This window comes from Cupressus sempervirens, chromosome 4 (genome assembly GCF_028749045.1).
Source record: "Cupressus sempervirens isolate cs-2001-9-10 chromosome 4, ASM2874904v1, whole genome shotgun sequence".
Lineage (NCBI taxonomy): Eukaryota > Viridiplantae > Streptophyta > Pinopsida > Cupressales > Cupressaceae > Cupressus > Cupressus sempervirens.
In genome coordinates, this window is record NC_143121.1 from 803682396 (window position 1) to 803699585 (window position 17190).

The 17190-nt window shown below is 35.3% G+C and overlaps 1 protein-coding gene across 6 annotated transcripts in view; it reads right to left on the minus strand.

Annotated features, from left to right (window-relative positions):
* Window positions 1-17190, minus strand: part of LOC149563833 (transducin family protein / WD-40 repeat family protein) — a 233478-nt gene that overhangs the window by 11797 nt on the left and 204491 nt on the right. For all 6 annotated transcript variants that reach the window (XR_016364116.1, XR_016364115.1, XM_089826960.1 and 3 more), the window contains 2 exons: window positions 16035-16104; window positions 15695-15760 (listed from right to left, as the gene is read on the minus strand). Coding sequence is in view for 4 of the 6 variants with exons in the window: in XM_089826960.1 (XP_089683086.1) it covers window positions 15695-15760; window positions 16035-16104 (136 nt within the window). In the remaining 2 variants the exon portion in view is untranslated. The remainder of the gene's footprint in view (window positions 1-15694; window positions 15761-16034; window positions 16105-17190) is intronic.

The following is a 17190-nucleotide window of genomic DNA, read 5'->3' on the forward strand; positions in this document are numbered from 1 at the left end:
TTGTATTATGTTTATGACAAACAGTCTCATTTTGGATGGTAAGAGCTCTTTCCTATTTCTAAGAAAATATTTCATGAGCTGAGAGATAGCTTTCATTTTTTTAAAGAATGTGTATAAGGTTCTCTCATAGTGGCTCCTAACACTTCACAACTTACATGGAGATGAGTATTATTATCATCAATCGTGGAATTCTTATCATTGATTCAAGTTTGCATGCATGATCAAGGAGATTATTCTTTGTAGGATGCAGTAATTAAGGAGATGTTTTTAGCTTCAAAGGGAGGCTTCATCAGCTATCTTCTTTTGATAGTTAAGAGGGAGTAATTATGTAATCCCTGCCAATTTTACATATGATGATAAATTTTGGGTATAGTAGTTTTTTTACTCTTAATGGAAACGAGTCTTAGCTGTGATTGCATTTGTTGTTGGTTATGAGTTATTTTCATGATAGTTATAAGATCAGCCTGATAACTCTCACTCTGGGAGTCAAACATCATGTTGAGAGTGTCCATGATGACATCACGTTGAGAGATTCCATGATGGGAGTTGGAAGTCATGTTGAGAGAGTCCATGACTGTATCATATTGAGGGAATCCGTGATAGAATGTTGGTTGTAAACCTTACTAACTTGTCATGTTGAGAGATTCCATGTCAACATCACATTGAGTGAGTCTGTGATGAAAGTTGTTTGTGATTTTTCATGTCGAGTGATTACATGGTTATGAATAATTATTATAGGTCTATCATGTTGAGTGATTCCATGATTATTAACAAATGTATATATAATATAATGGGGAGTAGGGGGAGGGGGTTCCATAGTGTATATATAATATATATGACTGAAAATGCTAATTATGAAATGAAACTTCAATATATTATATAACATTAACATAAGAAATATAGTTGAATACAATGAATAGAGAAAATTGAAATGTGATTCACAAACCACAAGTTCAGACTTGAAACTTGAAACTTCATAACCATTACTAATGACCGTTTAACAAATTAACTTAGTTCAAGATGCAAGATTCAAAATTCATTGTTCAAATATGATTCTATGAATATCATATATCATAAAGATGCTCATGATGACAATGAGCCGAATAGCATGAAACTGTGAAATAATAATAATGTATCATAGCCATATCAAAGTGAGTACAATCAACAAAATGACAAAATGTCAATAATGAGAGTGGAATCACCTCAAGTGCTCTATAATCATCCCCTATACCGAAGTCCTCATCACTGGAACTACTAGACTCCTCGTGGGTAAGATCTTAATCCTCTAAAGGAACACCAACTAGCCCTACATTGGCTTCAGCTACATCGTAATCCTCATCAATCTGAGCTGGATCCTCTGGCTCCACATCCCATTGTGCTTGCAGGGCTCTCCTTATACTTGCATATCTTGCGATCTTTGAGCCGCAAGTAACCATGTACAGCAACCAACTTCTCCGCACTCTTAGAGGTAAGTTTGTTCCTCTTAACAGAGTGAATGAAGCTATTGGTGGACCAATTCCTCTTTGTGGCTGAGGAGCTAGACACCTGAGATAACAAGGTTGAAAGTCACAACTTACAAGTTACAAACAAATGTTCATACAATTTGTAACAAATGATAAATGGTAAATCAATGAATCATTAATTAAAATCAGTAAAGTAAAACTCTTAAAGTTAAGATTATAAAGGGCTGGAATTAGTAATTAGTATTACAAACCTGAGAAAGTAATCGGATGGCTAGTGAAGTGATCTTTGACTTCTATGACCCATGACATTTCCACCACAAAATGGGATTCTTTTGTGCCATGGTTTTGAGATCCACCTTTGCAATATCTGAGTATCCTAAAAGTTACAAGATTTAAAGTTTACAACATAATATTAAAATAACTTAAATAAAGTTATAACTTATAATTAACAATTAATTATTAAAAGAACTTATAATTATAAAGAGTTTAGAGCACTAAATCAAGATTTAAGAATTACTTGAAAGAATAGCAAATTCAGACCACTCGATGCGAATCTCACTAGCAATCTCAATATCATACATTTTGGCAATGCATCGAAAGAACACATTCTAAACCTCATCATCCCAAAGTGGTGTGACTCTACCAAGCCTAGCTATGTATCACTTTGGGTTCAATGCATAGGCAACCATGTGCAAAGGAGTGTTCAACTTCTCCCACCTGCGATGAATGATAGGGCTCAATGTGCTCCATAGAGAATGCTAGAGTGCGGTCTCTCACGCACATCAGCCCTCATCTGCCCAAGCATGGAATCAATGTACTCATAAATGTCTCCAAGCATTAGTGAATCTACATCTCCATATCTAATCACCTAAAATACTGGAGTAATGATGGAGACTATGTATTTTGTGTCCCTCCAAAACTGATCACTCTTCACTGTCTCCTTTACCCTCCTCCCCTGCTCTGTTCTAGACTCAGGCCATCGATTCCATTCTTGTGTCAGAACCATGAGTTGCAATGGCTCTTGCAACTCAATCATTCTCTCCAAGAGAATATACTATGATGCGTACCTGGTCTCAACTAGTTTCAGGAATTGCTTCTTTGCGAAGCTCCTAACAAGTGCATGCAATGTATGGTGATTACAAATAAACATATGCACCTCTCTCCCATCACTAACCAACTTTATAATCCACTCTATTTTTCCCTTGTCTTTGAGTTCATTGTTCATGGCATGCACACAACATGGAGTCCACCAAATATGCCTATAGGCTGCCTCAACAAGCCTCCCTACAGCTTTGCACACATGTGCTGCATCTATCACAACTTGGACCACATTTTGTGGCCCAACCTCCTCAATGGCTTCTCTACCCACATGAAACTGAAAATCAACATCTTTACAATGCCCTGAACAATCAACTGCCTTCAAAAAGTATGGACCCTACATAGGTTGATTTTTTGCTCAAACTTTTGCTCAACCTTTTCCTTTATCGCCTTTACCATCTTTTTTATTTCTTTTCCTATCTTTTGTATTTCATTTAGAAATTCGCAGAAAAGATACTAGGAAAGAAATAAAAACTATTTGGACTAGGCCTACGTCTAATATTCAATTTTCTTTAGAAATAGTAGAAGATGAACCATTTTCAATTCAGATGGAACAAAATTTGGATCTTCCAGATCCAGATGATTGGACAATCACAATGAATGATCGAATCAACCAAATGAATGAGGAGTATCGCTTCAATCTAGATATTTATAATAAATCCATGATAATACTACAACCTAAATCCATCCAACATGTTTTCATCTACTCCATCAAGATCCCAACCTTGTCATAAGCTCTATCCAACACTATGGTCCTCAACTTGTGGTCACCTAGTGGCACATATGATGGCTCTCCCTTGTTCACTACCATGGACATCATCCTCACAAAATAGGGAGATCGAGCCACATGTGTAGAGATGCCATTGGCAAAGAACAAATCACCAACAACATCATCTAATTGTCCCTTATGTGCACGTTAAACAAATGAGCAATGGGGTTACTACCACTACGACTTGTAGTTGCTTTCCGTTTCCCACTATCGCTATCCCCTACTAAACTGTATGTAGGTGAGGAAAATGATGGTGTAGATGACAATCCCTGCTCTCTGATGCAAGATACGAGTAGATGTATCTCACTGCCCCTATAACTGTTGTATATTCTGTACCTGTTGCCTAGCAGACAAAGATCTAGGCACTGGAACATCACTATCATCAGGAATGCCCCATAGTTTGTTCAATTCAATTCTGTATTTCACATTCTCAGGATTTGACAAGAATATGCATGGGTTCATGCCATAGCCACTCCAAAAAGGTGGTGTGAATTAACTCTTGTAATGTTGCCAAACCATTTCGTGCCACATATATTGCACTTCCATTTATGTGTGCCACAACCTGAAGGTGTAGGGCATGTAATTTTCATCACAAACTATTTTAGAGGGGACTTTGGATCATAAGGACCCCTAGCATACTTTATCAATATCTCTGAAGGGCAATCAATAGAAGGCATCCCTAGTGCAACATAAGGAGGCTCTTCCTCGGGCTCAAATTGACCACTTACATCAGCCCCATGATCACTTCCTTCGGGCTCAGGCTCATAATCAGATGCACTTGCCTCATTAATTTCTATGTTTTCTACACTTTGGCCAGATCTAGATGCCATTTATAAAACTGCATTTCACAAAATGAAAATAAAATTATAAAAATGATCATGATACATTTCAGCCCAAGTAAAAATAAGTTATACAAACTAGTTTCAGCCTACTTAAAACTTAAAACTTTATTATTTAATTTTAGTATTTACTATTTAAAAATATTAAAAAAGGAAGCTAAATACTAAATATGTTTCAACATATGCCTTATTGCCATATTTTTATTTTTAGAACAATGAAAAATCATAGAACTATCAACTATCAACAAAATTCAAGAATGAAATATTCAAAAATTTGAGTTGAAACTTGAAAGTAAAACAAAATACTAAATTTAAAAATTATAAATTGATTTCTAAAAATAAAAAAAGTTGTAAAAAAAAAAAAACCTACCTTGAACTTGAGGAGACACTTGCCAAATCAAATCTACTTGCTCCTCTTGATCCTCTTGATTTTGCAATCCCTTGCAAAATCACCCACTAAGCTCTCACAAACTCCTCCAAACTCTTTTCCTCACCTAGCTCCTTGCTGCTCCAAAACAATGAAATGAAATGGTGAAATGAAAATGAGGTCTATTGGTCTTATTAAACCATCAAATAGACCACATGGGACCCACACCCAATTAGTGTTAGCATGCCTACAAAACAAAAAAAAAAATGCAAAAACACTTTTTACTTTTGACTTTTTCAGCCATCTACCTCGGAGCACCCTACAAGCACCTGGGAAGTACCCCACGAGCACCCTAGGAGCACCCGCGCACCCAAGCACCCACCATGCACCCGAGCACCGTGTCCCACCCGAGTGCTCGACCAATGTGGCGGGGGTGCGGCAGCGAAAAATCTCCCAGCGGGGGTACTCGGGTGCGTGACCAGGTGCGCTGGGGTTTTGACCCGGGTGCGTGCACCCGAGTTACACTATTTATTCTATAACTACCTATCCACATATTCCTTTTGGTGTTGGAGTCCTTTCAAGGTTCATGCAACAACCCTGATAAACATGTTGGTTAGTTCCCAAACGAATTCTTCGATATCTGCAAGGTACTCAACAATATGGGCTCAGATGCTCCAAGAAAAAACAGTTTTCTTTTGCTTGGCTATTCTAATTCAGATTATTCAAGCGATTCCAAAGATGGAAAATCTACATCTGTATTTTTTATGCATCTTGGAGCTGCTGTAATCTCTTGGAGATCTAAAAAGCAATCAGTCTCGCTTGTCTCTTCTTCTGAAGCTGAGTATATGGCAGCCTCTAAAGCAACTTGGGAAATCTTATAGCTTTGAAGAATTCTTGAAGACTTGTAGACACCATAGGTTTCATCTACCCCACTCTTCCTTGATAGTCAATATGCTATCAAAATGGCTAAAAATCTAGTATTTCATGATCACACCAAACACTAAACTACAAAGTTTAATTTGATTGAGCATCATGTGAATGATGGCAATATAAATCTTAAATTTGTCCTACTGCAAATCAGCCGAAATATATTCTTACCAAGGCATTAGGCAAAGTAAAGTTTGAGAACTTCAGAGAAATACTAGACCTAACCCCATTAGACTAAAGAAGGGATGTAAATATCTTATCATTGTGATTCATCAAATTATGTTTCCTTAATGCTAGTTTATTTTTTATTTTCTATTAGGTGTCTTATTAGTTTTATGTTTAGAGAGTTTTGCATAATAGTTTATAACTGTTTAAAGTTATTACTGCCTCTTTTATATATTTGCTTATTAGTTATTTGTTATATTTGAAGATAAAATTCACAGGAAATAATATTATAGTTTCCAGTTTCCAAATTCTTCCATTTTATTTTCAATCTTGGGCTAACAAATAGTTGGGGTGAGTGCAAATAGATCACGATCTTCGTCTACGTCTAGTAGGGGCAACTCCCTTGTATGATGGGGTATTTGTATTTTGTGTACTTTTCACTTGAAAGTACACAAAGGATACAATGCAAAAGTAAAGAGAGGCGATACCATAAACCGTAATGGTAGACATACGAAAATCAAGATTCTATAACTAATTATGCTTACAAAGGAGTTTTAAGCACAAAAAAGTTTTGATATGCAACAGCGAAGAAAGAAAAATAACAAATCTTGACATATGAGGAGATAGGTTACTTTGACACACCCATAACAAGATACCATGATATCACTATGTTACATCAATTCCAAAAATTATAATGTTTCACCTAGACACAGAAACGGATCACTGAATTAGCATACAAGATTTTAGCAACTATAACTCAAAAGAACATTTAGAACATACGAACAAATGCATTCTTTATTATTTACTATGAGATATTATACCCTTTTGTCTAATCATGTGGACCCAAGAGTCATCAAAAGTTTGTTTGAGAATTTCTCCAAAGTTTTCCCTTCATAAAAATTTCAAAAACACAAAAAGTCCAAAAAGCCCCTAAAATATTCTTTTATATAGACTTGCCTCCTTGTAACTATCTTCTTGTCTTCATTAATAACCAACTCATTTTTGCACAAATTGAATGATGTCATTAACCTAATAATTTTTGTACAAAAGAGCCAACTAATTAACGTTGACCAAAAGTGACAAAATTTATGTAAAAACAAAACAAGAAAACAACTTTCCTAACTGATTGCAACCAAGGAAAATGTCCAATGAAAACATCTGAAATCATGTTACAATGTTGTACTCGGCATCTCCTAAAGAAGCATCCTAATTGGTAGTTTATCCCTATTAAACTGAAGATTTTGCTTTGACAAGAATGTATGATTTGAGAATCTCTATTATAGACTCGTAACTGGGAATAACTGCATTATCAATTTTCAGCGTTGAGGTGATTTGGTTATTCTACACCTCCAACAATTCTCAATGGTAGGCCATTTCTACATTGATCCTATTATTAAACTAAGATAACTTGATTACTAGTTTGCTCAAGATTTTGTCACTGATTGACATATCCTCCGGAGAACTTATGAATGATGTCATAATGTTAGATGAATAGCATTTGTGCCAATAACAATATAAGTTTTCTTTTCATTTCTATCCACAATATCAACATTGAAAGATCTGCATCATATCTCAAAATGGTTTCACTCTCACTGCTGATGTTGAATGCAAGAAAGTGAAAAAAAAAACCATATAGAAGAATGGATCAAAAGATCTTATAGTTCTCCACCATATTGCTCTTGTAGAGCTTGAACTTGTAATGAATAGGAAAAGTACAGGGATATCTTCTTGGAAACTATGAATCATGATATCTAAGGAGAAACCTTGATACAGTGTGACAAAGGCAATTATATACTGAAATGATCTATGTAAACAAGATCATTACAACTTCCTTCTAATAGAATATTATTGTGGGTCGAGTAACCACAAAATTCCCAGTAAGTGATAAAATATGTGGAGGATTTGCAATTTGAGTGAGAGATCATTTTCCTCTCATGAACCATTGACCAAGGAGTTTTGACTTCCATAAGTCGTCGTCGATAAAGGGTGCGTTCCATCTCTTCATTGATCCACAACCAATCAACATGTAACAGAACTACAAAATGCCAACAGTGATCTTAGAGTAATAAAATGAACATGACAAACCCTGCATGATTTCGTATTAATATTATTCCAAAGTGACAGTTACCATGATAACTGGGCATTATCAAAAGGGACAACAAAAATATCCCTGTTAAGAATATAACCTAGAGAAACCTACAGGTCTAATGGTACAGATTGTACTTGCTCTTCTATACATATATTCCTAATGAATGGCATTCAATTTAATATATATTGTCTCTAAAGGTGCTGGCGATTTCTAGACAAATACATTATTTGTTCTTGGTTAACTTAGTTAGTCATAACTAATTTATTTACTAAAGATCGTTGGCTTAGGGATAACAAGTTGTTTGTTAATGCCAAGGGTTATGTCCCTCAGATAGGATATATGTACGGGTTGTGAATGCAGTTTGGAAGACACATACACAGCAGTCTGATCTTCCAAGCATTTTACTTCCTCCAAATTACATAGCAGAGATATTATTAATCATCCAAGATCGAATATAGAGGACTGGACCTGCAGTAAACATTAGTAATATCTGCCTCAATCAAATTCTGAATATACATTTGTAGAATATCCATGAATTTAACATTGTATCAGAGCCAACTGCAAATGTAAGGTTTGGAACCAAATTCATCATGACAGTATTACATCTATAATACAGACATAATAACATTAGAGAAAAACTGGAGTTTTATTTCTGTTTACCGCAAAGACTTCTTGTTGTCATCGGTGGTTCAATGATAATAAGCTTTAATTGTTGACAAGCGATAAGGTTATCAAGCACAATAATCTACAACTGTTGTTGAATTACAGAAACCTCCTGTACAAATCTATGAACTTAATCACACAGGAAATAGTAAAGATTCATAATAATATCAATAAGAGGTTTGTCAAGTATTGAACTCATTGGACTCAACAGAGTTTTGGAAGGTTCGCTGGTGAAATCCAACCAATGATTTTCAAGCTTAGCGAACTCAACTCGCTGGATATATCAATGAAGATGAATCAAGCTCGTATTCACAACCAATGATGCGTCTTTGATCAAAAATTGCTTTCCACCATCGGTCATGTGATCCATGGGATGTTGGGCATCTAGATTTGGAGAAGATTTGATTCTTGGATCGTAATCGATGTACAAAATCACTCATGTTGTAAAGATCTTATATGCATGAGTGTGGATCTGCTAGCATATTGGCTCATGCTCTGTGATGCCAAGGAACCCGCGTGTCTTCACCAATGTGCCACAGATGGGGCCATGTGGCAATTTTGGTGCAAGGATTTTTTTCTTATACACTGATATGACTATCAACACCCTTGATGGTGTGCTTAGGGCTTATAAGATATGATCTGTCCAAATCCACCATAAAAACCTTGTGCTTGGGACGGGTCACATGGGCCAATCCACATGCAGATCGGGTTGATAAGAGTGCTACAGTTTAAAGATCCGACACTCTATAGAAAATAAAACTCATTTTGTTGATCAGTTGTATCAAATATAACACGTGTGAGTAAACATACGGCGACTTGTATATACATATTCTCTCGATTCCTTTATGACGTCTGTGTGGATAAGGAAAAGCATCCTTGTAAAATCTGAAGAAATTCAATTGCACAGATAAACAGACTAAGAGACGGACTATGTCTGAAATTTTATACATATATATATATATATATATATATATATATATATATATATATATATATATATATATATATATATATATATATTCACAGTATGTCTGCTAAAGGGTGATGTGGACTCAATGCTGCTGAAAGTGACAAGATAAGTTGTGATCATCGATGTACTATAGAAAGAAGATTCAGTAATACAGTTCAGACTTTAAAGAATAAGTTGAACAGATCAATGCTCAGTTCATGTATGAAATAAATTATAATTGTGATATTCTCCAATACATGCGCCAATTTTGCTAGAGACATTTCCCTATAATATCTGATTTAATTTGCAAGGAAGTTCCATATATCCCAAGTTAAATTCCTTGTTCTGAAAAGTTGTTCATAAACAGTTTACTGTATCAGAATTTCAGTTTGATTATAATGGAAGTTACAGCAATATTATTGGATTAATATGACTTCAGACTTAATGCAATTGGTTCCTGAAATCATTTGTAAGTTGGCATTGGGTTGATGCTCAAAATGATTGAGTGGGTGCTGTAATTTTGAAAGAGTTTTTCTAAGTAGGGATTGTTTCTCATTAGGGTTGAAACCCTTAAAGTTGTAATTGGATGAAACAACTCGGTCAGAAAATAAGATAGTAGACTTCTGCACTTCGAGTCTATAATCGGCAGACGCTAAGGAAGCCTGTGAAGTTTTCCTGCAATTAGCCATCAAGGGAAATATTGAACAAGAGTGTTGTCAGAACAACTCCACATGATTACAGGCAGTACAGAGTTGATGGGCAGAAAGACTGCAAAAGGCATAGCAAGAGTTATAATGGCCATTAAAAGGCTTGAGGATGTTGATGTTTTTAATGGAGATAATTCCAAATCCTAATAAAGTGCATAGTGTGAAAGTCCTTCAACTTGAAACTGTGGAAGTCATATTTTTTACACCTTCGATATTCTTGGAAGTCTCAGTACTGTAACTAGCAACACTTTACATTTTAATGCAGACATAATGAACTGAGATGGGTCTACACTTGAAATTACTTCAAGATCAATACTAGTAAAGGATTTCAAAATATACTATGGACTGGAGCTTGTGATCTAGTCTGACTTCTATGTTGCTGAATGCTTATATCTGTTGACTGCGGACGGACCGAGAAGTACAAAGAGATAAGTATTCTCTATGGTTGAATAATGCTCTTCAATCCTTCATGTTGTTATTAATTCATGCTATATTTTTTGGATAATGAATCATGAATGATTCTAGCATTGATATTTCTCTTGGACTGTTATTAATCTCTGTGAAAAGCTGTCAGGATGCCATGAAGGTAAGAGTACCAGATGTATCTAAGTATTCTTCTACCAAGGAGCAATTACTTTTCATAAGAGGAATACAATGGGAAGATGAGAGATATGTAGACTGCTTCATTGATAGATTTAGTTGAATCTCCCACCCTCTATGGGCAATGCTAGGTAGATCCATCCTTTGTGAGTATGCAAGATGGTATCATAGAAAGTCCATAATGTTCAATATCACCCTCTGAGAATGCCGTAGTGATTATGTGAATATTTTGAATGTTTTGAATCCTCCCTAGCTAAGAGGGAGTATTGAAATTAGATAAATCGGATTCTAGCATATTTAATTCTATGGAATTGGCTAGAAATGAAGGTTGTGATCTCTAGATGGGAGATACTTTTGGTAAGGCTTTGTCAGGTCGAGAATATTAAAGGAGGATACATTAGGCTGCTGGAAACTATAGTCAAGCACAAAATTCATTGTAATATTTGATGACTATCTACCATTCTGGAAGGCCATTACTCAAAGAGTATTTGGTAAATACTGTTGATATTCTAGGAGGCCAATACTCATGATATCATATGCGATATCAAAACATTTTACTCAAGGCATTTCTGATCTTTCCTCAAGTCCAAGAGGGAGTAGACCATGCTTTATTTATTCCTGAGTAATAAAGAATTTGTGGCAAAAATCATAAGTATCAACTTATAAGAAGGTTATATGTTAGAGAGAGTACTTAGAAGATCAAGTTGACTCCCCAAGATCTAGGTTATACAAACTCAAACTAAGTGTACCATGTCAAGATGGTGTATACTCATAAAGTACAAAAGCTTTCATCAAGGTTATGATGGAAAGATAAGTATCTATTGTACTTGAGCTCGTCTTTTACCTTATGTCTATAATATCTTTCATTTGTATTTCTTACAAGAAGAGTATATGCCTTGATTTTGTTTTCTGAAGAATGTTCCTATAGGAAAGAAGTTTGGATTCAGAGGAACTCTGACATCTCATCAAGGCAACCTTGAATAAGGAGCTCGAAAGATTTGATATCCAGTAGGAGTCTTGAAAATCTAAAGTGAGCAACCATCTGATGGGCCTACCTTTATAAACATCATGGTGTGGAAGCATTTTTCAGCAAACAGTCTTGCAGCATCAGTTTACAGTAATAGAAAAAAAAAAAAAAAAATCTTCCAACACGAATTTGATGTGATATCAAATGATCTTATGGTGTTTTTAATCAGTAGAGGACTACTGGAAATCCTTGAATAGATTCAAAATTGTGTTGTGAAAGAGAAATTTCGATGTCTATGAATGACAACTTGGGTAAAGAGAGAATTTAATTATTCTCTAGAATTCATCCTTAAGTACTGGAAATTAGAAAGTAGATATTCTTATCAAACCTCTCTGAGAGTGATCATCTCAAGAAAGATCCAGGTATGATTGAATTATTTTGTATTCTTATGATAATTTTATTTTTTGTCAAGCTATTGACTGTTATGGGCTCCACCATGTGTAATCATTATTTAAAGAGGTGACGATCTCTGAAATAATGACTACTTGTGAAAAGGCATTATGAGAAAGGACGATCTCTTAGAGAATGTACTAAACAGTAGATTTTACTGTAAGATTCAGATGAGTTTTAGATCGTATTGTGACATTGACATTGCTATGTTCATGGGTCACAAATTGGATAAAGGAAGAATCTTAGAATTCTCCAAGTTTATTCTGTATTCTGGTAGATCTTAAACTTAGGATCTCATTGTGATATAGAAATACCAGTTTCTATGAGTCACAACATGTGTCTTATCACTAGTAGCAGTGATTTGTCATATCACAGATTTAGTAATATGAATTTGTATCATGTGTTCTATGATATCACATACTAAGAAGAGACAGACAGATATAGGGTATTAATTCTTGCTTAAACATCTGTATTGATGTTGTTAGATATGATATCTCTCTGTAGGATTATCAAGTTAAGAGGGAGTGTTAAGAATATAACCTAGATAAACCTACAGGTCTGATGGTACAGATTGTACCTGCTCTTTTATACATATATTCCTAATGAATGGCATTCAATTTAATATATATTGTCTCTAAAGGTGTCGGTGATTTCTAGGCAAATATGTTATTTGTTCTTGGTTAACTTACTTAGTCATAACTAATTTATTTACTAAAGATCGTTGGCTTAGGGATAACAAGTTGTTTGTTAATGCCAAGGGTTATGTCCCTCAGATAGGATATATGTACGGGTTGTGAATGCAATTTGGAAGACACACATACACAGCAGTCTGATCTTCCGACCATTTTACTTCCTCCAAATTAGATAGCAGAGATATTATTAATCATCCAAGATCGAATATAGAGGATTGGACCTACAGTAAACTTAGTAATATCTGTCTCAATCAAATTCTGAATATACATTTGTAGAAGATCCACGAATTAACAATCCCCACCTATATGTTTTGTTCGATGTCCATACACTAATTTTAAAGCTCTATTTATTGTACAAGGTAAAAGGATACTTATCACATGTAGTATAGTAAGATATAACACAGAACAAATACTTTATTCATATACGCAATATGCACTCCAATGCTTATAATATGATTATGATGATGTCTCAATAGTCCCTTCCGAACGGTGTACATATACTTTCTCGAAGGGGTGACTCAACCGTCACATGCCCTTTCGGATACACTTCTACTCGTTGGCTACAATATAGATTTTACCAACAACCTATATGTTTTGTTTGATGCCCATACACTAATTTTAAAGCTCTCGTCCAATTTCTTGCCAATTATGTCAAAAGATCTTCTGAAATCTCTTCAAACGGATACATTTTGTGCATTTTAAGTTCTTTGATTGCATTCTATTGAGATGACATCTCTTTGGGGTATTATGTTCAGCAACTCAGCACATTGTCCACAATTCCATATTTTGCATGGGTGTCTACCATGAAGGAGAGAGGCAGAGCAGCTTTGGCTTTGCGCCTTCCCATTGCATTTGATTAAAAAAATTCTAATGCCTTTTCAAAAATTCTATTTTGTGCTTATGCTACAATCAAGAAATGCATAAAACCAGATTACTTTAAGAGAGCATATCAAACGATGTCTGTATATTAGCTATGCCTCCATTTTGATTGCCTGTCATGCATATTTAGAAGTTACTTGATTTCATTATATTGATATGATGTTTCTTTGGGGTGTTCTGTTCAGCAACTCGGCACATCGTTCATGATTCCATATTTTGCATGGGTGTCTACCATGAAGGAGAGATGCAGATAAGATAAGATAAGATAAGCCAAAGCAAAACAGCTTTGGCTTTGCGCCTTCCCACTACATTCGATAAAAAAATTCTAAAGCCTTTTCAACATCTCTATTTTGCGCTTATGCTACAAAGGCATGCATAAAACCAGATCACCTTAAGGCAGCATATCAAAATATTTCTGTATATTAGGTACGCCTCTGCTTTAATTGCCTGCAAACTTACAGTATTTGCAACTGCAATAACTAATTAAATTCTTGCCTTGAGTATTTCCTATGCTTCCATTAGATGACACTGCTTTGAGATTTTCTGGTAAGTAGTTTACATGCCTTGTCTATGCTTCAATGCAGTTTGCACATTGATCTGCTCCTAGTTGGTGTTTTGATTCCCCATTTCTGTGATGATAGAGGAAATACAGAGTTCATATTGCATTCCTTGAAAGCTTCTAAAGCTCATTTCACCTTTTTTTCGTCTATGTATACCCTGTAGTCAATGAATTCCATGAACTAACATTTTTTGAGGGTGACTGGCAAAGAATTTAAGTGCATTGTCTTCGATCCCACATCTCACATGTTAATGTTGTAGCTTCAGTTGGATTGAATTCACCTAGAGATAATCATTCTATGGTTATCGGTTAATCATCAATTATACAAACTCTAATATGTGTGTGTGTGTGTGTGTGTGTGTGTGTGTGTGTGTGTGTGTGTGTGTTCGATCCCACATCTCACATGTTAATGTTGTAGCTTCAGTTGGATTGAATTGACCTAGAGATAATCATTCTATGGTTATCGGTTAATCATCAATTATACAAACTCATATGTGTGTGTGTGCGTGTGTGCGTGTGGGTGTGTGCGGGTGTGTGCGGGTGTGTGTGTGTGTGTGTGCGTGTGTGTGTGTGTGTTATTACACCTGCATTTGGAACACACAGAAATAATTGCAGTGTTATTACATTTGCAGTGATCCTTTCCGTCAACATAGTATCAGAGCCAGGCTACAAATGTAAGATACAGAATAAAGAATATACCTGAGTTGGTCACTCTTTCTACTGAACCTGAAGCAATTGTTTGGGGGCATTCAAGCCCGTGAGCAATGTGCGATAATAACAATTATAGGAGTAGGGCAGAGAGCATCCATGATTGCCTCTGTAGCCACTATGATTGCCCGCCAGCCTCCAAGGCATGTGTTACATTCGTGCCTTAAACCCAAGTTTCAAGTCTCTCCCTTCCAGAGATAAGTTGCACAAACTCACAATTAAAATCTTGGCATTGCTTGCCGAAGAGGACAGAACAGTAGTGCCCCTTTTGGGGATTTCGGGGCAACACTCTCAATAGGGTCAAGTGGAAGCATTTGAAACCTTAACCACCAATGAAAATCACAATTTTTTAATGCAAGCAAGAAAAAATATATAATTTGGACGAGTTTTTAATACAAAATCCACAATTTTTTTGCATTAACTAATAGGTTTTATAGGGAAAAATTGCCACAAGTTTTTTGGAAAACTTGTTGGAGAGTTCTTTAGCGAGGAACTCACCTAGTATTTTGCTGATTTTCCTAACACACAATTACCTTGTAAATAAAAGCCGATAATTACTTTAAAAAATATAGTTTTACAACATTTTAGGTTGTATATACCTTTTGCTGGCTCCTAGCTCCGATGTTCTAAAGCAAGCCTCTACAATGAGCTCACCGATTATTTTTTTGGCACTTGAGCACCTGTCTACTTCCCACTAATACGTTTCTTGAGAACTAATTATAGTACTTTAATATATTGAGAAACACATTCAAAGATATAAAACTGCAAGAGAATATGAATTTATATAAGGGTGATGAGGATACAAGAGATCCAATCGCAACAAGTGCCCTGAACCTTACATCGGTCTCTTGTTCTTGTACATCACCCATCTGTAAGAGATTGTAATAACAATTATTAATTTCCCATCAAATATGCAGACAGATGAAAAAAGATCTCAAAATTCAACTAAACAATGATAAAAACACATTCAACTTGCATTTTGAGCTGAGACATAGACTGGAAGAAAATTCCTCCTAATTGTATTAACCAATGCCATTTATCAATTGCAACATGCACCATGACAATTAGCAACAAGAAGGATACTTGAGACTAAATCTCAAATTTAAAAATGAATTCTAATATAAATCATTCTATGACACTCACCTCCATGGCAGCTGAGAGAACTTGCTGTTGCCCATCTTCATCTTTTGATTCAATAAGCAAAACCGCATAACTGAAACAGAATTGCATTTCTCAAAAATCAAAATGAATATGATATTTTCCTTGGGACAAATGATTGTGTTACAACCATAGAGCTTAGATTGTATATGTACATTTACAGAGACATCTTTCAACTGTCTAATGTTGAAGTAATAAATTTGTATGAGAATAGCTGCATATACAAAAAGAGAAATATATACTTATAGAGACTATGTAATAATGTATAAATATAACAGATAATATATAAATGCCAAGGACAATCTAATCAAATAAAGTTGTCTGATACAACAAATGAGAGTTTCTGTAACTAGCCAAGCACTAAAAATACTCTTAAGAACTTCAATCTGCAAATTGAAACTCAAATTTCTACAATGGCTTCCGTCTAAATTTATTTTACACTATAGAACTTAAGGAGCAGCCAATTGAGGAGCATCCAGAAATATAAATATGGGATAAAGTGATAATGACTGACGTCTTCCTCTTTAAATGGATAGGATGGCATCTACCTACCAGATATTACAGATATCTCACAAAACTTCTTGATACAACACTGAAGTCTACAGAGGAATGCCTATAGCTATTGAAGCTGCAACAAACAGGTCTGACAAGCAGAACAGATGGAATCACCAGTTCATCATATGAATGTTACTGGCTTTCAACATAGTTTGACTACTCTGTGATTTGCCAAGTATTCATCAACATTTTCATCCCCCAAGTTTTTGTGCTGTTTCCTCACTAAGTTTTCCAGACAAGTCATGCATGTGTTTTTGCAAGTTTATGGCCAAGTATCAATCAAAGTTTGGGTATCCAAAGATACAGAATTGGGAAAATTAACTCACAATGTAGATGAAATAGAACCCACTTGTTGAGGAGGCAAGATCATAGTGTGTTCTTCTGTATCCCTAAACCTTCATTGCATCTTTTGCATCTATGACATCAGTTACTATTGAATATCATGTAGGAAGTTCGAACTGCTATTAAGGATGATCAACCATAGTGTATGGTAGGTTGTTGTGTGCACCCAGAATGATCAATCATCACAGAATATCCTTCAAAGAGTATCATGTCGAGCTAGAGATGATGGTCTTATCATTGTGAA